Consider the following 23,678-nt stretch of genomic DNA (forward strand, 5'->3'; position numbering starts at 1 on the left):
CATACTTTTAAAACAATAGAAACAGACAAATAGCAACGGATGACCCAAAAACTATTGTTCAAAAGTAGAATAACAAGTAACAACTGTTATAACACTTCCAAAAAAAAGAAAAAAAGAAATACAGTACGATATAAAAGGACCGTGAAAAGCGGGAATAGCCAGTAGCTTGGGTTTACTGTATTTTTAACCAATTTTCAAGCATTATTTATCAGTAATTATACTAATATCGAGTTCAAGAGATTGTTGCAAGTAATGAATATTACGTTTTTAACAATAAGTGTATACAATATAAATCAAAAAAAGGCCTATTTTTGTTAAACTGAGCACATGTATCAGCTTCTCTGTCTCTTGATTGACAAATGACATGCCTGAGGAGAGACACGGGTCTGAAAAACTGGTTTCCATTGTTTACAGATACACCGGGTTGTCCTCGAAAGGAACATAGATCTTATCGCCCAGGTATAATTTGCTCAGTGCTGTCTCCTTGAAAGGTGATGAAATTCACAGTTTGGCCTTGGTGTCTTTGACTTGTCAGGCAAAACTGGAGTTTCACATCCGTGTGAACATCTGCTTCATTGAGGCTCAGCGAGGTTGTGCATTTTTAAGTGAGCTGACCACTGTCAGTGATAGCACAGCTGGCATCCTTTTTGGGACTTAAAAGATTAAAACACTGACGATGAAATCGGCTTCAGGAGTGTTGAAAGCTAAGTGAGCTCTTTGACCTTTCAACTTTATTTACTATAATTCAATTTTACTAATAGCAACTACGTAAATATCACAAAATAATAAATACAACAGAAAGAAAGACTTAAGCCAATGAGGGTCATCGCTAAATAATGTAAATAGTTGAAACAATAATTTTTACAGCACAATTGTGCAAATTTGGGTGTGTACTGTACCTTTATGACGGTGCCTATGTGTCATCCAATCAGCGTGGTCCTATTTTATTGCCGGAAGTTAGCAGGTGAAAATGAAGTCACGCCACGAAATATAAGCTTGTTTTTACAAAGATTCGGTGAGTTATTATTTAGTTCCCAACTATGAGCATTACCCCGTAATTAGTTTTAGCCAAAAACTGCCCAGTAAGTTTTATGTTGTGTATTTTGTAGGTGAAACAAGCAAACAAGCTTGCAAGTCAAATGACAGTGCAGGCAGGATGGGGATCATCGGCATCTGGAGAGAAATGGCACAAATTGTCGACAGTGGTAAGATGTCATCTTCAGTAACTTCTTTTCAAAAAGACCAAGAGTGAATGAATGATTTGCTGTTAAAAGGAAAGCAGTCGTCGCTGTTTTTCTCTTATCATGTTCAATGTAATCATTGTAATTTCTAGAAATACTGTGTACACATTACTCATTTGTGGGGACACATTTGTATAGAGCCCTTGTGTAGCTCTTATTTCCATCTTAAAATCAGTGCTAATGAAGCGGAAGCTGTCATTTTTGTATTGATTGTATCAGGATGCTGTGGTTGTTTCTAGTTGACTGACGTTTTGTGTTGAGAAAATTGTGGACATTCAGCATATTTTCTCACTTCAGTTTTGATGAAAATATTGTTGAGTCTGCACTGCATCAAGGTAATGTAAAGTGTTTCGTCTTGGCCGGTTTATCTGTTGCTGCCAGAGGGTCCGGGTGGCAGTGAGGGAGAGAAACCTGGTGAGCCAAAGGCTTCCCCGTTGCTATGAATACACGTTCCAGATGGAAAAACCTGGGACCACAAAAGCAGGGTCCTGGCTCACAGAGTAAATACGTCTGACAATGACACGGCTATTTGGGGTCAGAGCAAATAACGAGACGTTTTCAAACGATACCCAGTGTCGGAAACAAAGCGTGACCTGTGCAGACCTGACGCTGGGTAAACAAGCGTGGTAATTACACGGCGGTGTGATGCCGCGGCGCAAATGTGCGTGTGTGTGGAGTCCTCATCGTGAGGGCATGCAGGCAGTCCCTACAGACATGATCTCACCATCATGCGAATGAAGGGCGTGGCCAAGCCTGTGGACCCGATGTTGCCGTGGAGACAGGATCCACACACACACACACACACACACACACACACACACACACACACACGCGCGGATTGGCTTAGAGTGACACCGCAGGGAAATTAAAACAGCAGCCCAAAGCTCCAGGCATTTCATTGGCCAATCACTCTGAATTTGTCGGCAAGTGTGTGAGTGTGTGAGTGTGTGAGTGTGTGTGTGTGTGTGTGTGTGTGTGTGTGTGTGTGTGTGTGTGTGTGTGTGTGTCGCTCCCTGCACAGGTGCAAACCACACGCATCGCCTAATTCCCAATGACAATGCCAGCCCGCGTTGGAGCCGTATTCACCATGCTTGTCCAGCATTTGTCATCAAGCGGAGACAAGCAATTACTGGCCTATCAGATGCTTTAACGGCGATGTAGCACACAATGAAACGTGCGTCTGTGTGTGCGCTTGAGGTAGTACTGACACGCGTCATTGTGGTTCATTAAAGATCCAGAGGTAGCAAGCACGTGGAGCCCAAAAAAAAAAAAAAAAAAGTCATCTGTTTTATTTCATTAAAATGTCCCATACAAACAATGCATACACGCTAGTTTCATATTGCTTCGAACATACGTTTCTTTTCTGCTTGAGTTCCAGTGAACATCTCGGTAACAAAGTACAACATTTATGAAAATATAAATCTCTAAACAGGTAATCAATCCTGACAATACAAATAATACCATAGAAACATTCATCACCAGTATGTCAACTATGAGTTGCAAACGTAGAACTTATTAAAAGCCATTCAAGTTACTTTAACAGACAGTTAATACCATTTACGGGCGTCCATATGGCCACATTCAAATATACGCTTAAATTGGCATTCCAATATATTCGGGCAGGACTCTTTAAATCTTTTTTTTTCTTTTTTTTTTTTTTCTTTGAGAGACCAGAGAGAGCACACCTTCTTGATCATAAACTAAATCACAGTCCACCACTGAAACAATTTGGCAACAATATAATTACATTTCAAGCCTCATTGAACGAAATGAACGAACTTTGGCAATTACATATGTTGTATTTTTTTCCCTTTTCTCCCCCCCTCCCTTTTTCTTTTTTTAAATTTATAAACTCTTATGGGGGAATTCTTTTAAAGCTTGATCCTGCTACCTTGCTTAAAAGGATCCGAGGGCCATCATCTTAACGGCTGAAAATGAGTCGATGTACTAGAATAGCCCTTTTGTGAGAAGTCGGTCAAGGTGAGGAGAGTGTGTGGCTTTGCTTCATACTTGTCATGTGTCAACATGACGACGCCACTTGCAACCGGAGCCACGTCATTCTGTTGTCACCCAGTGTGCTTTCTGTGAGCTCGCTTTTGTCGTGGAGGCGCTCCTAAAAACTGCGGTTGTGCAATGGTGATCGAAAGGACACTCTGCGAGTCAATTATCATGTGTGTTCTTGTACTACGACTAACAACGACAGTAACGACCACATGTGAAATGACCATCTCTTTCATTTCAAACACCCAAATGTACCTGGACATCCTCTTTGTATATGTAGGCAAGTTCTGTTTAAAAATTGTGTTAAGACACCGCTAGATCACCTCAATAAATAAATAAATACCATGCTGCACATCGGAATAAATCTACTTATTTCTCGCAAACCACCAATAAAGTGCTTCTACCTTGTGTCTAAAACCGCTACTGTAAATACATATGCACAAGGCCAAATTGTTTCAGTGAAACAACGGGACGACTACTGTCACTGTCCTTTTCTATGTCAACACTTGAACTCCACGAGACCCAAAAGCAAGTACACTGATTAAGGCGTGACTTTGTATGGTGCTATGCTACACTGAATTGCTCCAAAGTGGTGCTTCCGCTTGAAAACACAACAGCTCTCACGTGACCGGAACTGCAAATTCACAGTAAAACGTTCCCCAACTGTTGTTACGAAGAGCAATGCAACCTGCGGCTCGCATTTTTTTTTTTTGTGTGTGTTTATACTTATCCTGTGTTTACAAATTCCCTGCTTATTTTTGTCTCATAAATCTTGTAGTCTGCACATAAAGACATTTAGAAATTCCAGGCACTCACTTTGATTGCATGAAGCACAACTTAACATTTTAAAGAGTTGCACAAATTGCAGCAGCCAAAAAGAGACGTGTGTGTCTGTGTGTGTGTGTGTGTGTGTGTGTGTGTGTGTGTGTGTGTGTGTGTGTGCCAACGGATGTAAAGAAAATAAAAATGTTCTCTTGCTGTAGAACGCAATGGCATAATGTCCGCAAATTAACCCATTGGACAATAAGAGCGGCAGAGATGAGCAGAATGGCTTTGACGGTGTTCCGTCGCAAAGACACTGAAATCATTTGTTCTTCAAATGCTAAAAGGACACAGAATGGCCGAACTCGCATCTCATTGAATTTCTTCCCGTCTTGTGTTGATGATTCCGAGCGTAAGAATGGAAAACAAACGAAAAACAGTACGACGACTAGATAGGATAGATAGTCAGACGCCTGACATTTGCAGCTGAATCACGTGGCTGTAAACAAGAGTCAACTACAACCCTCCGGAGAGTCGAAACCTCGTCACACATCTCCGCTCTTCCTGGTTTTTTGTTTTTCTTTTTTTTTTTCACTGCAGCAGCTCCGTCTTTTTTGTCGGCGTAGTCGACTCACCTTCGCCGGAGTCAGACACATTGATCGGGCTGTCCCTGGAGAAAACCTCCGTCGATTCCCTCCAAATGCAGTCGGCGATGGTCTTGAAGGAATGATTGCCGCATTTGGGACGGACCTTCTGCGAAGCGTTGTTGACAATCTGTCGGCTGTTGGACGTGGCGATCTTGATCTTGAGCGCGGCGTCCACGCGGTCCACCACGGTGTATGTGCCAATGCTGCCGTCCTCAAAGCCAATGATGATGTTGAGGGCTCTCTGGGAGAGTGAAAGGAAAGTGGGTGTCTTGTATAAGGAGCACGTTCCAATACTCTTGCCGTCGGCAAGTCGCATCACAATCAGATTGGACACGACGCCGGCATCGTCGTCCTCGTCGCAGTTACGGAAGCAGACGTACACGAGGTAACGGCCGTCCCGTGATAATTTCTGACGCCAGATGATGCCGGCGGCATGGACGAGCCTCAGCTTCCCGCTGTGGAGGTCCAGCACGTTGATGTTCTCGTCACCTTTGGACACAATTCCTTGCTTGCCGTTGGGCGAGATCTGGAAGTCCTCGAGATTTTTCAGGAAGTTGGCTGGCAGCTGGACGCGCCTGCAGACGGCCTCGTCTGCCACGCTCCAGATGAAGACCGTCTCTGTGGATGTGATGAAAACGACGCAGTCAGGGCAGTCGGGAATGAGTTTGAAGTTGACAATGGTGATGCCGTCGTCGCACACAAACTTCTTGGACACGCTGCCCGACCACAAGCTGACGGCCAGGAGCTTGTTTTTGGAGATGCCCACCAGAAACGTGTTGGCTGTGGTGATCAGAGCGTTCTGGAGGGTGACTAAGATGTTGCACACTTTGTGTCCGGTGGCCAGTCTCCAGACTCTCGAGGCGTTTTGTTCGCAGAGCGAAACGACAAACTGGTCGTTGTGGGTGATCAGCAGCTGGCATATTCGCTGTCCGTTGATGCGAAAAATGTTCTCGCCGCTGTTGGTTTGCCAGATGTACTGACTGCACTTGTCGTCGGACGTTACCATTAGATCCCCCGAGGAGGTTAGCACACAGTTCTCCACTGTGCCCTCGTGCTTGAAGACCGTTTCGATAAATCCGGTGCTGAAGTTCCACTTGTGGACTGCTTCAGAACCATCCATGGTAAACACGTAATCCTCTCTGCCAGACAGCTGCAACGTCTGGATCTTCTTGCCCGTTTTGTCGATATTGGACATTGCGGTGATGATGTCGATGTCCCAGACGGACAGCACTCCGCTGCTGGCAACAGAAAGTAGCAGGTTGTGGTGGACCGACTTGATGAGTTTGACGATGGCCCCCGAAATCTCGATCAGGCTTGCCATGCATTGCCCGCTGTCCCTCCTCCACACAAAGATGGAAGAGGTGTTCTCCATGGAGGCCACGATACTTTGCCCATTCTTGGAAAGAACCGCGGCTACAAAACGCTCACTCCGTTTTGCTTTGAACTTCTCCACCATTTTCCATACCTTCGTATCGAGAACCTCAATGCTTCTGGCCTTGCAAAGCAGAATTGAGCGCTGGTCTTCCGAAAGCTCGATGCTCACCACTTCGCTGTCATCACCTCTGCAGTCGTAGTCCTCCATCAGACGCGGGTTGGTGATCTCTTTGGTGTTCCATACGGACAGACTCCCCTCGTTGTCGATCATCACCATTTGGTTGATCGTGTCGAGGACGAGAATGGATTTGACAAAGCCCCCCGAAAACTCCGAGGTCACGGTGGCCAACTTGTCGCCATTCCCCAAATGAAAGATGGATGCGGTGTTGAGGTACTGTCCACAGAAGGCATACATTCCATCTGGTGAGCACTGGACGCAAGTCACCTCGTACCAGCAATGGAACTGATAGAGAGGCCAGCCGTAAAGTAGGTCAATGACGTTGACGTCTTTACTGGCCTCGAGCCAGGCTAAAGCGTGGTGAGTTGACAGAGTAAAGCCGTTGATAAAGGCCACCCCACCGGTGACGCCAGCGTGTTTGGAGCCCTTGATTTCAACCTCCGACAAAAGGCAGGATTTATGATTATCGTAGATCAGGAGCGTGTTTTTAGTGGTGGCCACAACTAAATATTTCTCGTCGGCGGTCAGCCTGATTCCCAGCACGACCGATCTCGCCGTGTCGATCTGCCGTAGCAATTGTCTGCTCTCGACGTCCCACGTGCTGACCGAGCCATCTTCCAGGGCGACGAGGACGATGTTCGGTGCTAGCGTGGGCAAGATCTCCACGATATGCATGTAACTAGAACTCAAAGGCAGTCTCTCTGGACTGTAGGTGACATCCATTGAGGAGTGAAGAGGCACAATGGAGCAGTACTTGGGGCCGTCCTTGTCGCACTCCAGGAGGAGATGTCTAAGTTTTGGCAGGGAGGTGACCACTGGCAGCAGCCTTTGCTGCAGTTCTGCAGAAAGCGATGCCGGGTTTTTCAACACCTTGACCTTGATGCTGCGGAGTGTGGTGGATAGAAACTTCAGCTCTTTTTCTTGGGTGTAGCTGTAGGCCAATTCGATGTCATTTAAAGCCTTTTCAAACTGTCCGATCTTGATCATTGTGTACAGCCAGCTGAAGTTCATGATGACGCCAAACATGAGGTCATCGGTACGGCCACTTCTCGTGAGGTGGAACACCAGCTCTGTCATCTTCCTGTGGTTGACAAAGAAAATGTCGGGCTCCAGAAGGTTGCACTGGAAGACCCAAGGCTGCTCCGGGGTTTGCCTGTCATATGAGTACTTGTCAGATGAGGTTTTCTCATGGGATTGTTGATGGTGGGGATTTTTGTGGTGCGATATGTTTTGGGACGTGAAATGATTGTTGTCATAAGTGAAGATCTTCTTACGGCCCCCTGACCACGCCCCCAGGAAGTACTCTGCCAGAAGGCTGTGCATTTGATGGACGTCTTCCTCGTTGCTCAGGTACAGCTTCTGGGCAATGAGATGCAGATGCCTGTTGGCCCAGACCATCAGGGTGACGTTATGCACCTGGCGTTCCACCAGGTAACCTTCCAGCTCTTCCTTGAGCCGTGCTACCAAGTCACAAGAAATTCTTAAGGGATTTTTGAGGTACGATACCACAATAACGTCACCGAGGACGATGTTGTCCAGGGAAAGAATGTCCTCCAGCTCAATCTCAGTTAACCCCGCTTTGGCCATGGTGATATACCCCAACGCTCGAAAGACAAATCGTTGGCCCAACTTGTTCTCGACCGAATAGAATAACTGTTCTATGCTTTCGTGTACCGTGGAGCACAGGGATTTCTCATCCACATCCTTGTGAGACCTCCAGTGCACCACCTCTCTGTAGATTAAATTAACAAACATCGGCAACGTACACTTTGCCAGAGCCTCGTTGACGTAGATTTGTTGACCCGAGGTGACCTTTCGCTTGACGCCAAGTAACTGCTGCTTTAACGTCTGGCTGCAGACCTTGCGGTCCCTCTGTACTAACTCCACGTAATTGTCCTCATCGTGAACAGCGTGTCGGAGCTTCTGCAAGATTCCGTGTTTATTGGGCAATGTTGACACGACAATGCGGACTGTCCGAGGGAGTTGTATTGGGAGCCACCACAGCTTGCGCGCTTCATCGGCATCTGACAGCTGCTCCAGGGCATCCAGGATGATGACTAAGGGCCTGTGAAAGGAGGATTCTCCCAGCAGGTTGATTAGGAGCTCCCTCATTTCCTGGATTTTGTTAGGCAAAAAGTGAATCAAGCAGCGGTAGTTTATTGCAATCTGTTCGCAGATGCTCTGGAGAAGGGTGCGCAAGTCTGTGGAAGGTTGACTGGAACCGATGAAACGGACAATAACCACGGGATCTGTTTCGGGGCCCGTCTCTTTTTGCAGCCACGCGTAGGCCTGAAAGACATGTTTGACAGATATTTAAGAGTCCCTTGCTCTCTCATCTGCTGAATGAATACTGAAAATGTCTCACCTGTTTGGCCACTTCAGCAAGTAGCAATGTCTTCCCCGTGCAGGGCCCACCATGCACGACGAGCGGACTCATCCTACCCCCCTTAGATGGCAAAAGGTACTCCTGCACGTAATCCAAGGACTCGGTCTTGTACTCATGCAGCGCTGAGTAGGTTTTACAAAGGGACAGGTGCTGCAAGATCTCATCATACAGCGGGTCAGACTCTGTGTCAAAGTTCTGCTGGACTGTGGCCTGAATTATATCCACCATGTCCTCATAGAATTGCTTACATAGTCCCTCCACATACTGGCTCTCCACTTCCTGGGAGTAGCCGAGCTTCATGTCACAGTGCGTGACCGAGGAGTAAACACGGAGGTTGGACGCGGCCACCACCGTTGGTATGAACTCGTCGCGCACCTTCAGCAAGCGCTCGTATGCTTCCTGGTTGCGCATGATGCGGTCGCTGCTCACCACAATGTCCATGTAGCGGGTCATCTCGGGGAGTTTTGCGAAGCGGTCAAAGTTTGAAATCTTGCGGATGTAGCAAACGCATTTCCTGAGAAAGGCGGGAGTTTGTTTTCCGAGGGCAAAGTCTAATTCGTCTTCCAAGGCTGAAATACGAAGAAAACAACAACAAAGAAAATATTACGCGTGAACATATTGCCTGTCAAACCTAAATTAAAACTAAAATGGCCAGTATTTCCCTACCCCCAATTAGAAACCGCTTACCAAGATGTAGCTTTAAGTATACCGGCCGACATCCTCAAATAGGAATCTAACAGAGTTCTTTCAGGAGATAATCTGAAAAGCTTTCGTAACCATTTTTGCCAGTGATTACATTGATCCCTTGAGCCTCATGTAAAAAGAGCCAAAGATGATAACAGCATTTGAGTGTAAAAGAGGCTCCCCCACCCACAAAGAGCCCGCCGACTGAAATTCTGCCAGTTTCTCCCGTGTCGTTTTCTTCACACTGTGGCGTCCTAATTAGATACAAGAAATGCAAGTTTTGGAAGGAAAAGTTGGGCCTTCCCGGAGATGGCACATGATTCTCCACAGAAAACAATGGTTAATTAGGAGTCGGCCGCGTTCGTCATCTTAAACGAGCAGACCTGACACTAACCGGAGCAAAGGAATTTCTTGGCCTGAGTGCTCGGCATTGTCCCCTTTTCTTGAAGCTGCAGAACCGCCGTACGGAAGATACGCTTGATCTCCTCCGACACTTTCCTCCAGGCCTTGTCGTTCTTGGTTTTGGCTGCACTGCTGGACTCCATCTAAGTCAGGCGGCAGGCAGGGAAAAGGACAGATTGACTTCCCCCCCGCAAACTCGCGCCACATGCAGAATTGCTTGACATCCGAACGCTGACGCGAAACGAATGATTTGCGGGTGCGCTTTAATATACCGGAGTTGGCAAACAAGAAGTGTGAAGGGTTTATTTGACGAGGTTCATCCAAAGATGCACTCACTGAGTTCTGGTAGTTCTTCAGCATTTGGGCTTTGGGTTTGAGGTAGTATGCGGGCGGCACAGAGTTTTCATCCCTGCAGTACCACTCGTCCAAGATGCGCGTGTCCAGCCCTGCTTCCACTGCTGCGTCCAAGATCATCTCAAACTCTGCCGATTCCACTTCTCCTGGCACTCGAATGCTGCCGTACTTCTCTCCCACCAAACCCTGACGGATGACAAAAAGGACCGGCGGACGTCACCAAGGCGAGCAATCGGTCAATGAATTGAGGGCAGATCTATCTCGCGTGTAGAAAAGCTCGCACGAGTCTTCATGTCGCAGTTAAATATGGTCATGAAGATTTTGTGAGTGGAAAGTGCGTGGGCCCCTTAGTCATTCTAATCATCACCACCGCCACCACTTCTCATAATCTCTTTGTGTCATCATCAAGTGTAACATTTTGCACTAAATATGTACAGTAGGTGCTTTAGTGCAGCGGTCCACAACCTTTTTTACTCTACGGATTGACCGGTTTAATGTCAGACAATATTTTCAGGGACCGGCCTTTACTACAAAATGATATGACCTGCGTGAAAACTGTGGTATTTTCCAAACATAATAATAAACACGAATCATGACCCGAGGAACGTCCTGTGTGGCCGCAACAACACTCTCTGGTCGCTATGGTAAATATCCCTTCAAAATAAGATAGACCGTAAATACAAAGTGCTTGAAAAATTTGACTCACCATCACCGCATATTATGCAGAGTGGGCTTGGTGCGCGGGAATCTCCCGTTGAGAGAGATCCATAAATTTTAAGTAAGACTCCTGATCCTGTCTATTTAATGTAACTTTTTTTTCTTGAAAGTCATCGGCTCCTCTTCTGTCTCCCCAAAGAAACTTTCCAAAGACATTTGTTTTTGACTCATTTTGCTAGCTCCCGGGTTTTATTTTAGCGGCAACCTATCACGTGACCGAGAAGCGCGCCTTGACCTGCGTCAAGAGTAACACACTGTAGACGGATATAACAGAGAATTTTTCAAAATAAAACATCTGTCAGATTCCGAAATGCATAAAACGGAAGTAATGTCAGTTATTTATTCTTTCTGTGCGGCCCGGTACTAAATGACCCACGAACTGGTACCAGTCCGCCGCCTGCAGGTTGGGGACTGCTGCTTTAGTGCACACTTTGGGGTGCCAGCTTATCTAGTATCGGCCTAAAGGATCTGGGTCATTCCTTGCTCTGCTTCAAGGACAACCCGAGAGAGAAACGAAGCCTTCCGTTACTCGACTGGCTGATCTTTACATCCTGTGTAGCGGCATGCTTCTAGCCTGGGGCCAAAGACGCAAAACTCAGAGTCAGGGGACTGGAAAATGACGCCGGCGCGCTGGTTGGCGAGGGTGCCTCGAAGCCTGGACGAGCCGGGCTTGCACTGGTTGCCTTGGCAATAGCAGCGGGAGCAGATGCGGAGAACGCGGCGAATAAAGTTGCATTCCACAGCCCCCCCTCTGTGATCTTGTCACGCGTCCACACGTCGCGCTCGTTTCCAAGGAATAAATCAGTGCGACACGTTCCAGAGTTGAAAACGGCAAGAAAATGCCAAAGATGAGAAAGGCCCTCCTCTGTGCCAGAATTTTGACTGTCCAGCTCCAGTCTTCCTGATGAGCCTCGAGAGGGAAAAACGCTTCAAAACCAACGATGCCTTGCTCCATCAATCAGCAAAAATCGTATGTATTGATCTGGTACATGGTTTTGAGCGACAACCGATGTGCAATAATGACATCGCACTCAAGCTTCCAGTGATTGATCTCCTGGAATTTGGAATGCGGGGAGATTGTTTTCTACATTTGGGCTCAAAGCTCTTGGATCATGTTAGCCTTACATTACGCTAACAGAAGCAGAAAGAAAAAAAAAATCAAGGTTACTTTATCCCCGACTATCTTCTTTCATTGGCAGATGGGAGGAAAAGTGGAAGCGTCGAAGCTGAGACGCGTCCTTGAGGCGTTTATCGAGTATTTATGATTTTTTTTTTTTTTTTTTTTTTTACACGGGGGAATTTGAGAGCTCAAGATGATGAAGAAGAAAAGACAGTTGTGGCACATTGTCATGCTTACCGTCACCATGCCAACCCTTTGCAATCGCCATGGAAACCTTTATTGACAGATTAGACAAAACCCCACCCCCCCACCCTCGTCCAGGTGTGTCACGCGCCGTCTTGCGTCTAAAAGCTCACACGCACTTTGTAATTTCATTTGAGGAAGCTTTTCAGGATGACGTGCGACGGTGGTTTGGAGCACAAATTCAAGAAATGATGAGCACTGCTGAAGGAGATAGCTTGCGTGGAGGAAAAACTGATGAGGAAACGTGGGTCTATAAAAACACACACACCCTTGTTCATATACCAGATTTTTCAAATATTAAAAAATTAAAGAAAATGAGACCAAGATTAATTCCATATCACCAAAACCTGGCCTTCGAACAGGGGCTTGTAGACTTTTTGATCTCTCTCGTGTGTTGTGTTGTGCGCTTTCAGGTCTATTTGTCTCCACCGCGGTGCGACAATGCCGAGGGTTCGTCAGGGTTAAGTCGCTGAGATTGCGGGCTGACCGGCGTGAAAGAAATCCGCGGTGCTCGAGGGCGAAAGCAGAGAGGGCGCCTCTTCTTTTCAACTCGGCGTTTAGCCTGACGGCGCCTGGCTTGTATGACCAGCAGTGTCATCGCCCTCCGTTGCAGTCGGCGTTTGAGGCGCACGGAGGGACAAAAGCGCCTTTGTCGGAGCGAGACCTTTTGAGAACGACGAGGCTATCTTCATGTTCGATAAAACCAAGGTTACCTGGGAAATCCCCGATTGTTTACTATATGGCAGCCATTTACAAATCGTATCTCATGAGCGCAAGGATTAGGCATCCCTTCAATAAGAGACAATTTGAGAAGCTCTCCAACGCGCCAACAGTTGAAGTTAACTATTACGGCGAAAGGCGGCCCGCTGGTCGACCGGTTGGCGCATTGGCCTCACGGTGCAGAGGAGCAGGGTTCGATTCGCGCTCTGGCCTCCCTTTGTGGAGTTTGAATGTTCTCCCCGGGCCTGCGTGGGTTTTCTCCGGGTACTCCGGTTTCCTCCCACATTCCAAAAACATGTGGCAGGTTAATGGGACAGTCTAAATTGGGATAGGCTCCAGCACGACCCTTGTGAGGCTAAGCGGATCAGAAAATGGATGGATGGATGGATAGTACGGTGAAAGAAACAACATATGGGTATATCCATCAATCCATTTTCAAATCTGCTTTTCAAATCTGCTTTTCCTGGGGCATGCTGGAGCCTATTTGAACTGTCTTGGGGCAGTAGGCAGGGGACACCCTGAACCGGTTGCGAGCCAATCGCAGGGAACACAGAGACAACCATCCATCCGCACTAGGGACAATTTTAAGTGTTCCATTTAGCTGCCACGCATGTTTTTGTAATGTGGGAGGAAAACCGGAGTACCCGGAGAAAACCCACGCAGGCACGGGGAGAACACACGGGAAGGCCCGGGGCCCGGAATCGAACCCACGACCTGCGCACTGTGAAGCGGACTTGCTAACCAGTCTCCACCGTGCTGTCCATATATTTGGTGCGCCCCTAATAAGCGATTGAATGTCATGATGCAATTGAAATCTAACAAATTGCGAAGGCGTAGAGGCAAAGCTCCGCCAGGCGAAGCACGATTTTGTTCTCTAGAATGCCGGGATGCTGTCCTACCCATAATGCATTACCTCTCTATCTCACCTCCAGAAAAAGATCTGTTGGATGTGAATAATTCAGCATCCATTACTCTACCTGTCATCTCTGCCCTTCTCCCTCATCCCCCTTTGCCCCCTTTTCTGCACCTAAATTTGCAGCTGTCTTTTTTTTTTTCTTAGCTTGCGCTACTCACAACAAAGCACGGTCCCGCTGACGTCTTCAGACATTCCTCCAGAAGCTTCATCCTGAGCCGCTGCAGCTCCGGACTGTCCCACTCCTCTGGGTCCACGCCCCAGTAGAGGTCCACCACCTGAGCCCAAAAATTGTTTGAGGATTGATAGATTGCCGAATAGGGTCCACTCTGATACTGCCGCAGCCGCGGGCAGAATAGAGATTGATTTGGGGGAAGCTCGCAGCTTGCCACATCCGTCATGGCATATCAGTGTCACTTATCCGCTCCCACAATGGGGCCCGCGCCAGCCGGCCGCGGCCGAGGGAGGAAATGGAGGCAGTTTATGACGGGTGTCCGCTGGGCTCCAGCAGGTGACGGCGAGGCCGCCTTGTAATCAGGAGCGAAATTAATAGTCGTATCTATTCAGCGAGCGTGCGTGCGTGCGTGCAAGCGAGGGGAAGAGAAAGCGCTGATTAAATCCGCGGCGTGATCGTTGCAATGCCGAGGAACGCGAAGATGGATGAAGGCCAAAATGGGCAGTTGAGAAGCGAGGCAGGGATCCAAGGTAAGCGAGGAGGCATAAGTGAGGCTAAGAGGAAATTTATTGAAGTTTTTTTTTTTTTTTTGGAAATGAAGAGAAGACTCCCGTGGGGCAGGATTTGGCAGCTTCCATATCTCTCTTTTTTTTTTTTCTTTCATGCCAATTTGCCAATCCTCCCTGTTTGATCGCACTCTCCCACTCCTGCCCTCAACTATGGTTGCTTACATAAGAGCTGAAGCAGCTTCTGCTAAGCGGCTTTCTAACGCCCTTGGAAGGAGTTTGCCTGCGGCAGTTGAAATGCAGGGAAAGTCTCCCCCCACCCCCACCCATTTATTAAATGTTATACTATTAAACATCGGGATAATGCCCATGAAGCCCAGGAAGAAAGGGCATGAAATCAGGCGAGAGGCGGAAAATCAGGAGAAAAAGTTTCAGGCAAATTAATACATAAATAAACAACATCAATTGCAACTGGATTGCTCCGTTGTTTATTTTTTATTTTTTTGTCATTATAGTTTTTATTTCCTTTTATTGCTGAATTTGAATTCATATTCAGAGCCGGTTTGTTAGTTTATATTTTCAAGAATGCTTCGTTTTTAAATTTGTATTGATTTATTTATTTATTTTGGGGGTATTTGTTTTCTTATGTTTTTATATGTGAATTTCTTGTGTGCAACATAAAAAAAAACGTTCATGTGTAGTAAAACAAAACAAAACAAAACAAAACAAAAAAAAATCAACAAAACTGTTTTCAAAACAACCATCCAAAAATCAGCTACAGGGTGCCGCGCAACAGTCCACACGGGCTTTGAATTACGTGGAATGCTGTGCGTAATACTGCTTCTGAAGTGAAATACATCACAACCATCGCGTCTTAAATAAAGCTGGGATGTTCTCACTTTTTTTTTTTTCTATCCCTCGTTTGCCAAGTTGCCAACTTCTTAAGTGGATTTCTGGCTTCACTTCCTGTTGGGAAGTATTAAACCTGGTTGTAGTCTTTCAAATACTGTGTTTGTGTGTGTGTGTGTGTGTGTGTGTGGCTGTGTGTCTGTGTGTGTGTGTATATATATAAAATATATATATTTCTTGTATATGGCTGACCCTGGTAGGACGCAGCCTTTTTGCCCCTATGCCGGATCACCATGGGCACCATCCACCCCGCATCCTCTCCATTTTCCTCATCCTGCTGCGTCCTCAGAAAGCAACGAGACTCTGGGAGGAAAGTGAGTCAAGTGACGAGGGGAGCGAGCGGACTCGGATTTCATCAGCCGAGCATATGTGTGTCAGTGTGTGCCGCCGGAAAGAGACGGGATTGTGTATTGTGTGCCCGCGCGCGCGCCGTGTTGTGATGGCACATGAATATGAAATCAAAGGCAAACGATGACGAGCAATTTGACTCCCGCTGCTGCAGTGATTCATAATCCAGCTCTCGTAAAGCAGTTTGCACCGAGGCGCCAATTTGTCACGTGGCACGGGTGAAGAGGGAGGGGTACGGTCGTGTGTGTGTGTGTGTGGGGTGGGGGTTGCGAGGACTTGCAGCTCTTGTGCGTAAATCATTTCCCGCTCATGCATCGCGACAGCAAGCTGAATCACCAGACGGGCACGTGGCTGCACAGTGCGAAGCCAAAAGTGTCTTTGCACATTTCCCTTCCCCGGCGTCATCGCGCGGTCCTACGTCACGCAGGCCAGGAATTCTGTCTGTCGTTATCCTCCCGTCGCCACGGCGCACAGACGTGTCAGGCCGAGTGACACGTGCGAAATTTTCGTGCCGTTTCCTGCTCAACATGTTTCCTGGGGCGCAAGTGTTAAATCTCATCGACACATCCGGCGGAAAACAGACGGTTGGATTGGTTGAGAGCAGTTCTTGGATGACAAATGTGAAAGTGGGATGCCAATAAAGAGTTCGCCAAACTCGAGCCTTTTCATACACGTCCGATCTGTTAAAATCTTTCGCGGACTTAGCGATCATATTTTGCACTGTCAAATGAAATAGCCCTTTTTAATTCAAGTTGATAACTGACCAGCGGGAATTTATTTTTTTTTTATTATTGTTCAAAACTATTGTTGACTTTTATTTTGGAAATTGGTTTGTTTTAATTCATTTTAGAGCAGATTTGTTAGTTTTTAAACTTTCTGAAAATGCATTTTTATTGGTTTTAGTATTAGTTTTAGATTTTTTTTGTTGTTGTTGTTGTTGTTGAACTCAACAATTAAAAAAAAAAGTCACCATATCGTGTCATAAAGTAAACTTAAACGACAATTCTCAAACGACTCCTTGACCTCCCTTATATGGACGTTCAGCACTACCAAAATATAATACATTTAAAATGAACCCCAAACCCAAAAGCATTTTCATTTTTATTTTCTTTCATTAATGATTTCAAAAAAAAAATCATTTTAGTTTTAGTTATTACATTTATTTTCGTTAACAATAATAACCCTGCACATGACCGCACGCTCCGCATCTCATAAAATGATAACGGCACACAGAAGCAGATGACATTTTGGCTCACTACAGGTAGTTCATGAAAATTAGGCTTTCATTCCAACGTAATCCTCACTTAAAATGTCAAAAGGATTTTGTGGTTTCAAGATTGTGGAGCACCGGAGTAAAAATTTGTTTCCAACGTTTTCTTTTTTTTTGGGGGGGGGGGGGAATAATCAGCAGTCGAGCATTGATTGATTTCACCAAAAAACCCGTTTTCTGACCAATAAGCAGAGAAAACAAGTTTTTGCGAAAAGCGGTTTTGCTTTCGTGACACGCCAAACTATAAATTCGACAAACTCAAGACTAAGAAAGGGGCTTTTGATGGCAAAATAATCATTTATGAACACATGCACCACTGACTTGCTGCGTGGCTCGAGTTGAACGAAAGTGGCTTTTTTTTTTTTTTTTTAACATGACGTTTGTCGTTCACTCCGTGAACGACGTCGTCTTTTCTCGCGATGCCAACTCTGTTCATCCCACACACACACGAGAGAGATTTGGATTCCAGTCGACAAATATAATCATCCACAGCAGTGGATGAGTTGATACCATAAGCAAACAATTTCATATGCTCCAAAATGACCTCAGAAGGTTATTCTCAACACAAGAGCCAGGCACTGGAATTGCAATCCTGCATCAAAATAAGAAGCTGGCGTCGCGCGCAAATCGCTCCTCGCTTTTCCAAGAACTATCTGAAGCCCAAATCTCCCGCTAGCTTGAGGGCTCTCCTGGATTTGTCGAACAAACCCTGATAGCAATCTCTCCGCGCATGCCGATGTCGATTTGCAATGCAAATGCGCCGAACGGCCGCGGCGACGGAGAGAGCGAAAAGGGAGAGCGACGGTGGCCGTCGGGCGATGACAAGAGGGAAAAGCCCTCACGTCATTGCGCCTTATCCGCGGCCAGATTCGCGCCAGCCTTTGTCGCCAGGCGCCTTATCTCTGCTGGCCTTCTGTCCGCTCTAAACGTCAGGAGACCGACGTGTGCGGCGCCGGGGGGTCTTTTAAGGTCCCGGGTGCTTCACATGCAAAACCGACAGGCTCCCGTCAGCGAAAGGGCAGCCTCTGGAGCGTGATGGCAAATCACAGCAAACGCGACTAACCTGGAATTCAATGCCGTAGTTCTCCCTGCAGAAGTCCCGTAGTTTGGGGTAGACGTGCTCTTTCAGTGCGTTCCTTTCTGCCTCTGTGTCTGTAAGCGAAGGGGACAAGAAGATGCTTTATTGTGAGAGAGGGTTCCATTCTCAGGACCGGCGCAGAAAATCCGGCGGAGCAAAAATTTGCAGTGAGGCGTGTGAGAACGGGAGTTGGTCATTTGGTAACATGCGCAAATTGGCGCATTTAAGCCTTTGAACGTCATCGACAACAATTGCCGTCAACGGGAAACCTAACGTGGAGTGCCGTTGACGGCAACTACTTTTGTATTTTTTGTTTTTGTTTTTTGAAGTCCTGGCTAACTCTGTGAGCCTTGAAAGATCAGTCAGAATACCCAGCAAATATTGGCTGGCACTCAGTAGGTTGTCTGTTTTGAATATGGCGGGCATTGAAAGAGTTCAAATAAAGTGCAGTTTGCGCCGTTGTGGGCGTGAGCACAGCCACCGTCATTCGCTGCCGGTCAACGCTGCTCTGTGAGGAGCAGGACGCAGCGCTCAGTCCCGGACTGGAGCGTTGTCACTGCCCTTGGCTGGTGTGGCTACAGACAGCGTAAGCGAGTGTGGTATGAAATACAGCATGAGCTGATGGTAACTGCTGGTGACTTAAATACGTCCGTGGACGCGTTTGACAAGGTGTTCCACTTTTTTTTTCTGTGTGCAAATATGGGGTTATGTGCAAAAACGCTACGTTAGGTTAGCTGCCGCCAGGCGACAATCATATCGGAATGTTGAATTGAGAGCCTGCGCCTTGTTGTTGTGTCCCACTTTTCTCCCCTCTCTGTTTTTCCGCCTCTCCACACACTCGCCGTAATCTATTTGGACAAGCCCGGTCTCTTTCCCTGGAGGGCGCGGATGGACAGTTCAAACAAAACATGGCCGACAGGGAGACCTGCACGGAACGCCCCTCGTCCCGCAAGCGCGCGCGCACACACGCGGAGTGAGCGGGGCCAAGCCGGCAAATTTAGTCTGACGTATCTTTCACTCGTCTATCTTTAGCAAAGCTCGGGGCCGCGTCCAGACATGCATCTGCCCACAGCTGGCCAGCAAAATGTCACATTGAAGCGCAGCGATAATGTGCAGTAAGTGGCTGCAGCAGCGCATCTCGTTCCATCACAGGAACACTGCGAGGAATCATAAACATCTTCATCATTTTGTGTTTGAAAGCTTTCAGATTAAACTGTCGAGGGTGACTTATTGTCACCTGATGTGTGGCGTGCTTGAAATTCAAAGCACGAACCGTGATGCAGGACAAGAAAACGCGTTTTGTGAGGTGACGGGTCAGTCGGCTAGCTCACATCAAATGAACAGCTCAAGAAACTTGAACGTCAGGTTCCACTTTAACACCAACGCAAGTTAATTACACTGGTCAAAAATTCGCAATTCATTGAGGGCACATCCGATGTGCCACAAGGGTCCGTGCTTGGCCCCAAGCTTTTTCTTAGTTGTATTAATGATTTACATTTGTTGCAACTCACACATAGACTGCCAGGCTTCTTTGGGTACCTGTATAGTGACCAGTTAACCAAACTGAATCCATCCATCCATCCATTTTCCGATCCGCTTTATCCTCACAAGGGTCGTGGGGGGTACTGGAGCCTATCCCGGCTGTCTTCGGGCAGTCGGCGTTGAACACCCGGCGTTGAACCGGTTGCCAGCCAATCGCAGGGCACACACAGACGAACAACCATCCACGATCACACTCACACCTAGGGACAATTTTGAGTGTTCAATCAGCCTGCCATGCATGTTTTTGGAATGTGGGAGGAAACCGGAGTACCCGGAGAAAACTCACGCAGGCCCGGGGAGAACATGAAGCAAGCTCCACACAGGGAGGCCGGAGCTGGAATTGAACCCGGTAGGAGGTCACAATTTAAAACATCAGGTTCAACGTTCTAAATTCGAGCCTTGGGGTGGGGGGGAAGAAGTAGTGTCATTAGTTGTGATGATGTTAACTCTCCTGCAATGGCAATTTTTCAAAAATGCGTGGCTCAATGATCATTTGATTAATCGTGGGGGTGAAGCCGGTCAATTCACCTTCTTTTTTTTGTTTTTTTTTTCTTTAAATGCATATATGTCTTTTTATTTGTTGTTGCTCGTTGTTTGTAATGTTTGTTTACTGGCTAACGAGAATATAATAGCTATCGTCATGTTTTTGGTCACCTTTATGAATTAAGGGTTCGTTTCAGCAACAGGTGGATTTTTTTTTCCTGAAACCTCATAGCTATAAATTACATGTGGTGGAATCCATATTGCGCAAGCTTTTTATCTGCCAAATTTAAAAGCCTAAAATGAAAATATCTTTAAAAAAAAAAAAAATTCCCTTTTTTTTTTTTTTTTTTTTAAATCCACATCAAAAATACCTTTAGGGGCACATAAAGCGATCTCTGATTCAAATTTGCTGTTGACCAATTTTATTCGGCATTATTTGTATCGCCGGACATCTGACCCAACATTTCACATGGCCGAACATTCGGCCTTTCCCCAGAGCGTCACGATCCTTCAATGCGGAGTCTTCCGCAGTGATGCAAACAAAAAGCCAGTGAGCAAATCAATAGCGGATGACCCGGAGGACGCTGAAGGCGGAGCGAGGCGGCGTGGACCAGCCATCCATGAAGGCCAGATGTTCCTTGCGTCTCCAGGCTCCTGCGGATTTTCTCAACGCCGCAGCAACTCCCAAGCGGATCTGCTGTGTTTGCCTGTTGAGGTGATTGTGGCGCGAATATCTGAGCCCAACTCATTGGGATTTTTAAAAAATTTTTGAGGCAAATGCCGATTTTTAGCAAGCTCGCGTCGGCAAACATCGTCAGTTTTGGCCGACGTTTGAAGGGCCATAAATGGCCGATTTAATCGGCCGGCCGATGAATCGGTCGAGCCCGACTGCTTGCCTTCTGTGTCATAAAGGGGATGGGGGAATCCCCCCCATACTCCCGCCGCCTGCAACTGCATTTGTATGTGAGCGGTGGAGCCAATGTCAAGTCTGTCCAACATCTGTGCGAGCAGCTGTTGGGTGCTAAATACATCATGTAGAAATTGAATGCCCCGTTCTTGAAATTAACAAGAGGTTCAGTAGAACTCTTCGGGCATTCCTAATTTGATGCTTTCCGTGACATGTGGCGAGTGGTGAGCTGTCGCTTGTATTTTCTTCATTTCAGTGTGTACGCGTGTGTTGGGCGTTCCCCTTTTTGTCCAATCAGATGTCAGTTTTGACGTGTTGCCATGTCAATCTTGAAATACGAGTGACCCGACGAGCATTGAATGGTTTGCTAAAGTTGCTTTTCGTTGTTGTCAAAAATGTCGGTCATAAGATGAGTTGACTTGGTCGGCTGGATCGGATCTGCGAATGGTTTGCGTTTTATGCGGACTCTTTGATCAGTTGTAATTTGCCGATCGATCAATGATCGATCACTCCAGGGATGTTCTCCTCTGGCATTGGTAATAATCAGAAATATCACAGCCTATACAGTCTGTTTTTTTTTTTCACATGCCACTCCACCCCGCCCTCACAATATTTTCACATAATTTTGGGATTTCTGTGTATTGAATTTTCATCGCCGCTTTTGGCCAAATTTCTTGGGTTTCATTCCCCGCCCTCTCCACTCCCCCCAATGCATTTCAATGGCTGTCAATTACACACAAGTTGTTGAAACAAATTGGATAGATTGGTCCATCTTCTGATCGGGTCGGTGATCAGTTATGCTTTTTTTTTTCAGCTCCAAAATCATCCTGATCCTTCTAACCACCACCTGGTTACCCAATCCTTGTTAGCTTTAACTCATCAGTGTGTGTAGTTTTTACCCTTCGTTGAATCGGAATCTTGACCCAACTTGCTGAGTCAAATCATCAACCCAATGAGCTGGGTATAAATAACTCGTCTGGGTCCCTTTAGGACCCAGCGCTGGTTTAGCTATTTAAGACAATTTAGGTCACTTTTGACCCGGCAGTTTGAAGAGTGGAATATTGAGGCTTGTGATTCTCATGGCATGAAGAAATATAGTCTGGTAAATCGCTGCTAAAGGGTCGCCCTGTAGTGCTGCAGTGCACAACGGAGGCTGTGCGGCCACAGGTGGTTAAACTGCTCCGAGCTTCATCGGAGGTCACTCGTGAAACCGATTTGGAAAGGGCCGCGTGCTGCCCGCTGTTGACGTACCGTCGGGATTGGCGCAGATGAAGACGCGGACGCTGCGGCCGCTGGGAACGTGGTGCGGCGGCAGGGCCAGGACGTTGCCGCTGATGGCCGCCCTGCGCAGCGCCGACTCCCGCGGGCAAGGCTGCCGGCTGCCCACTCCCGACGGCCACATCGGGGTCGACTTCCAGCGTGGCTGCGCACAAACAAACGCGCGCATTAGTGCGCGACAGACGTGCGCGGCTCACCCGATGAACTAACTTGAAGGAGGAAAAAAAAAAATGTGATTGAATTTGGCCTCGAGATGCCGTGGGGGGGGGGGGGTCACATGCAAACAGCAACGAGATGTCACGGTGCATGCGTAACGTGTGTGTGCACGTCCTCGGACGCATGCATGGGTTTTCACGCTTAACGGACAAAAAGGCAACAGGACGACATATAACTGGAACGGACGAGCAAGGCAAGCATCGGCCGTTTTCGCACACCCCTGGGAGGATGCTTGCAAAACCGAATAACCACCGAGGGTGCTTATTCCGCCGGGAACAGGTGCAAGCAAGTCGCCGGTTTTCCAAGAGTTGCTCAATCCGGCGATGTTTGTTTGAAAAAAAAAAGAGGGGGAGGGAGGGGAAAAAAGGACGAAAAGTTGTCAGATCAACTCTACATGAAAACCCCCGAAAGGGGACAACTAAAAGCAGCGAGGCGCCGCATCCAGGGACGACAAGTGATGCCGGAGTCGGGGCTCAACAACGGTCTTGGTGCTCACATTCATCCGCTTCATTTCGCCGCTTCCGGTGAGATCCGAGCGTCGAGGGCGACAAAAGCACGACAAAAACGCCCATCGGGGTGGTCGTGGGACGGGAGGACTGTCGCCGCTCGCTGGGCTGCACCCCGCCGCATCCCGCTGCCTCTGCGAGTCGACCGAGCTCTGGCTGGCGCCGAAAGAGACGTCAGCTAGTCCACAATAAAGGCGGAAGTCGAGTGGCTTTTCAAAATAAAGTTCAGATCGCTTTGGGGGGAACACTCCTCGGGGGCGACACCTTTGGATAAGGAAAGAACTAGCGTGTTTTGCCTCGTTAACGTATTATGCACGCAAAATGTCGAGTTCCACGGTAGAAAAATCTTTATTTCAGCCATTGTATTTTTGGCGCTGTTGTTTTACTTTGAAAGCAAAAAATAGGTTGTGATCAAACTTAGATTTGGATGTCAAACTTGATATCGGAACATTCGAGTTGATAACCCAACTGTTTCAAACCAGTGGCGGGCAGTGGGTTCGTTATTACTACAACTACCACCTGTAACACGTTGCAAATGTGCAAGCCTTATGATACTCTCCAAAAAAGCAAAATAACAGCAAGTGCTCATTTATGAAGGGCTAAGTTCAACAAGTGGATTTTTTTTTCTGAAAGGTGATAGCTATAAATCACAACATATGATAAGATTCATATTGCACAAGCGTTTGTTGGTCAAACTTAAAAAAAATATATCTCAAAA

At 47.0% G+C, this 23,678-nt stretch overlaps 1 protein-coding gene and 1 long non-coding RNA gene across 5 annotated transcripts; one reads left to right on the plus strand and one right to left on the minus strand.

Annotated features, from left to right (window-relative positions):
- Nucleotides 1-314: 314 nt before the first annotated feature.
- On the plus strand, nucleotides 315-9,806 carry LOC109506984 (uncharacterized). Its single transcript, XR_002166386.1, has 4 exons — nucleotides 315-1,015; nucleotides 1,110-1,205; nucleotides 8,612-8,664; nucleotides 9,723-9,806. It is a non-coding gene; the product is annotated as an uncharacterized LOC109506984 (long non-coding RNA).
- On the minus strand, nucleotides 4,168-23,341 carry nwd2 (NACHT and WD repeat domain containing 2). Of its 4 annotated transcripts, XM_019856071.1 has the most exons (9): nucleotides 22,951-23,341; nucleotides 22,212-22,383; nucleotides 18,014-18,102; nucleotides 13,904-14,020; nucleotides 10,012-10,215; nucleotides 9,668-9,818; nucleotides 8,569-9,158; nucleotides 5,032-8,492; nucleotides 4,168-4,892 (listed from the first exon to the last, which is right to left on the minus strand). In XM_019856071.1, the coding sequence occupies exons 1-9, from the start codon at nucleotides 22,963-22,965 to the stop codon at nucleotides 4,550-4,552; spliced, it is 5,142 nt and encodes a 1,713-aa protein (XP_019711630.1). In that variant the 5' UTR covers nucleotides 22,966-23,341; the 3' UTR covers nucleotides 4,168-4,549. The 4 variants fall into 4 exon arrangements, with proteins under 4 accessions (XP_019711630.1, XP_019711628.1, XP_019711631.1 ...); XM_019856069.1 differs by having other exon boundaries at nucleotides 4,589-8,492; nucleotides 22,951-23,337; XM_019856072.1 differs by lacking the exon at nucleotides 22,951-23,341 and adding an exon at nucleotides 22,631-22,926 and having other exon boundaries at nucleotides 4,589-8,492.
- Between the last annotated feature and the right edge of the window lie 337 nt (nucleotides 23,342-23,678).

The sequence above is a fragment of the Hippocampus comes genome, unplaced genomic scaffold (assembly GCF_001891065.2).
Source record: "Hippocampus comes isolate QL1 unplaced genomic scaffold, H_comes_QL1_v1.1 scaffold246, whole genome shotgun sequence".
NCBI lineage: Eukaryota > Metazoa > Chordata > Actinopteri > Syngnathiformes > Syngnathidae > Hippocampus > Hippocampus comes.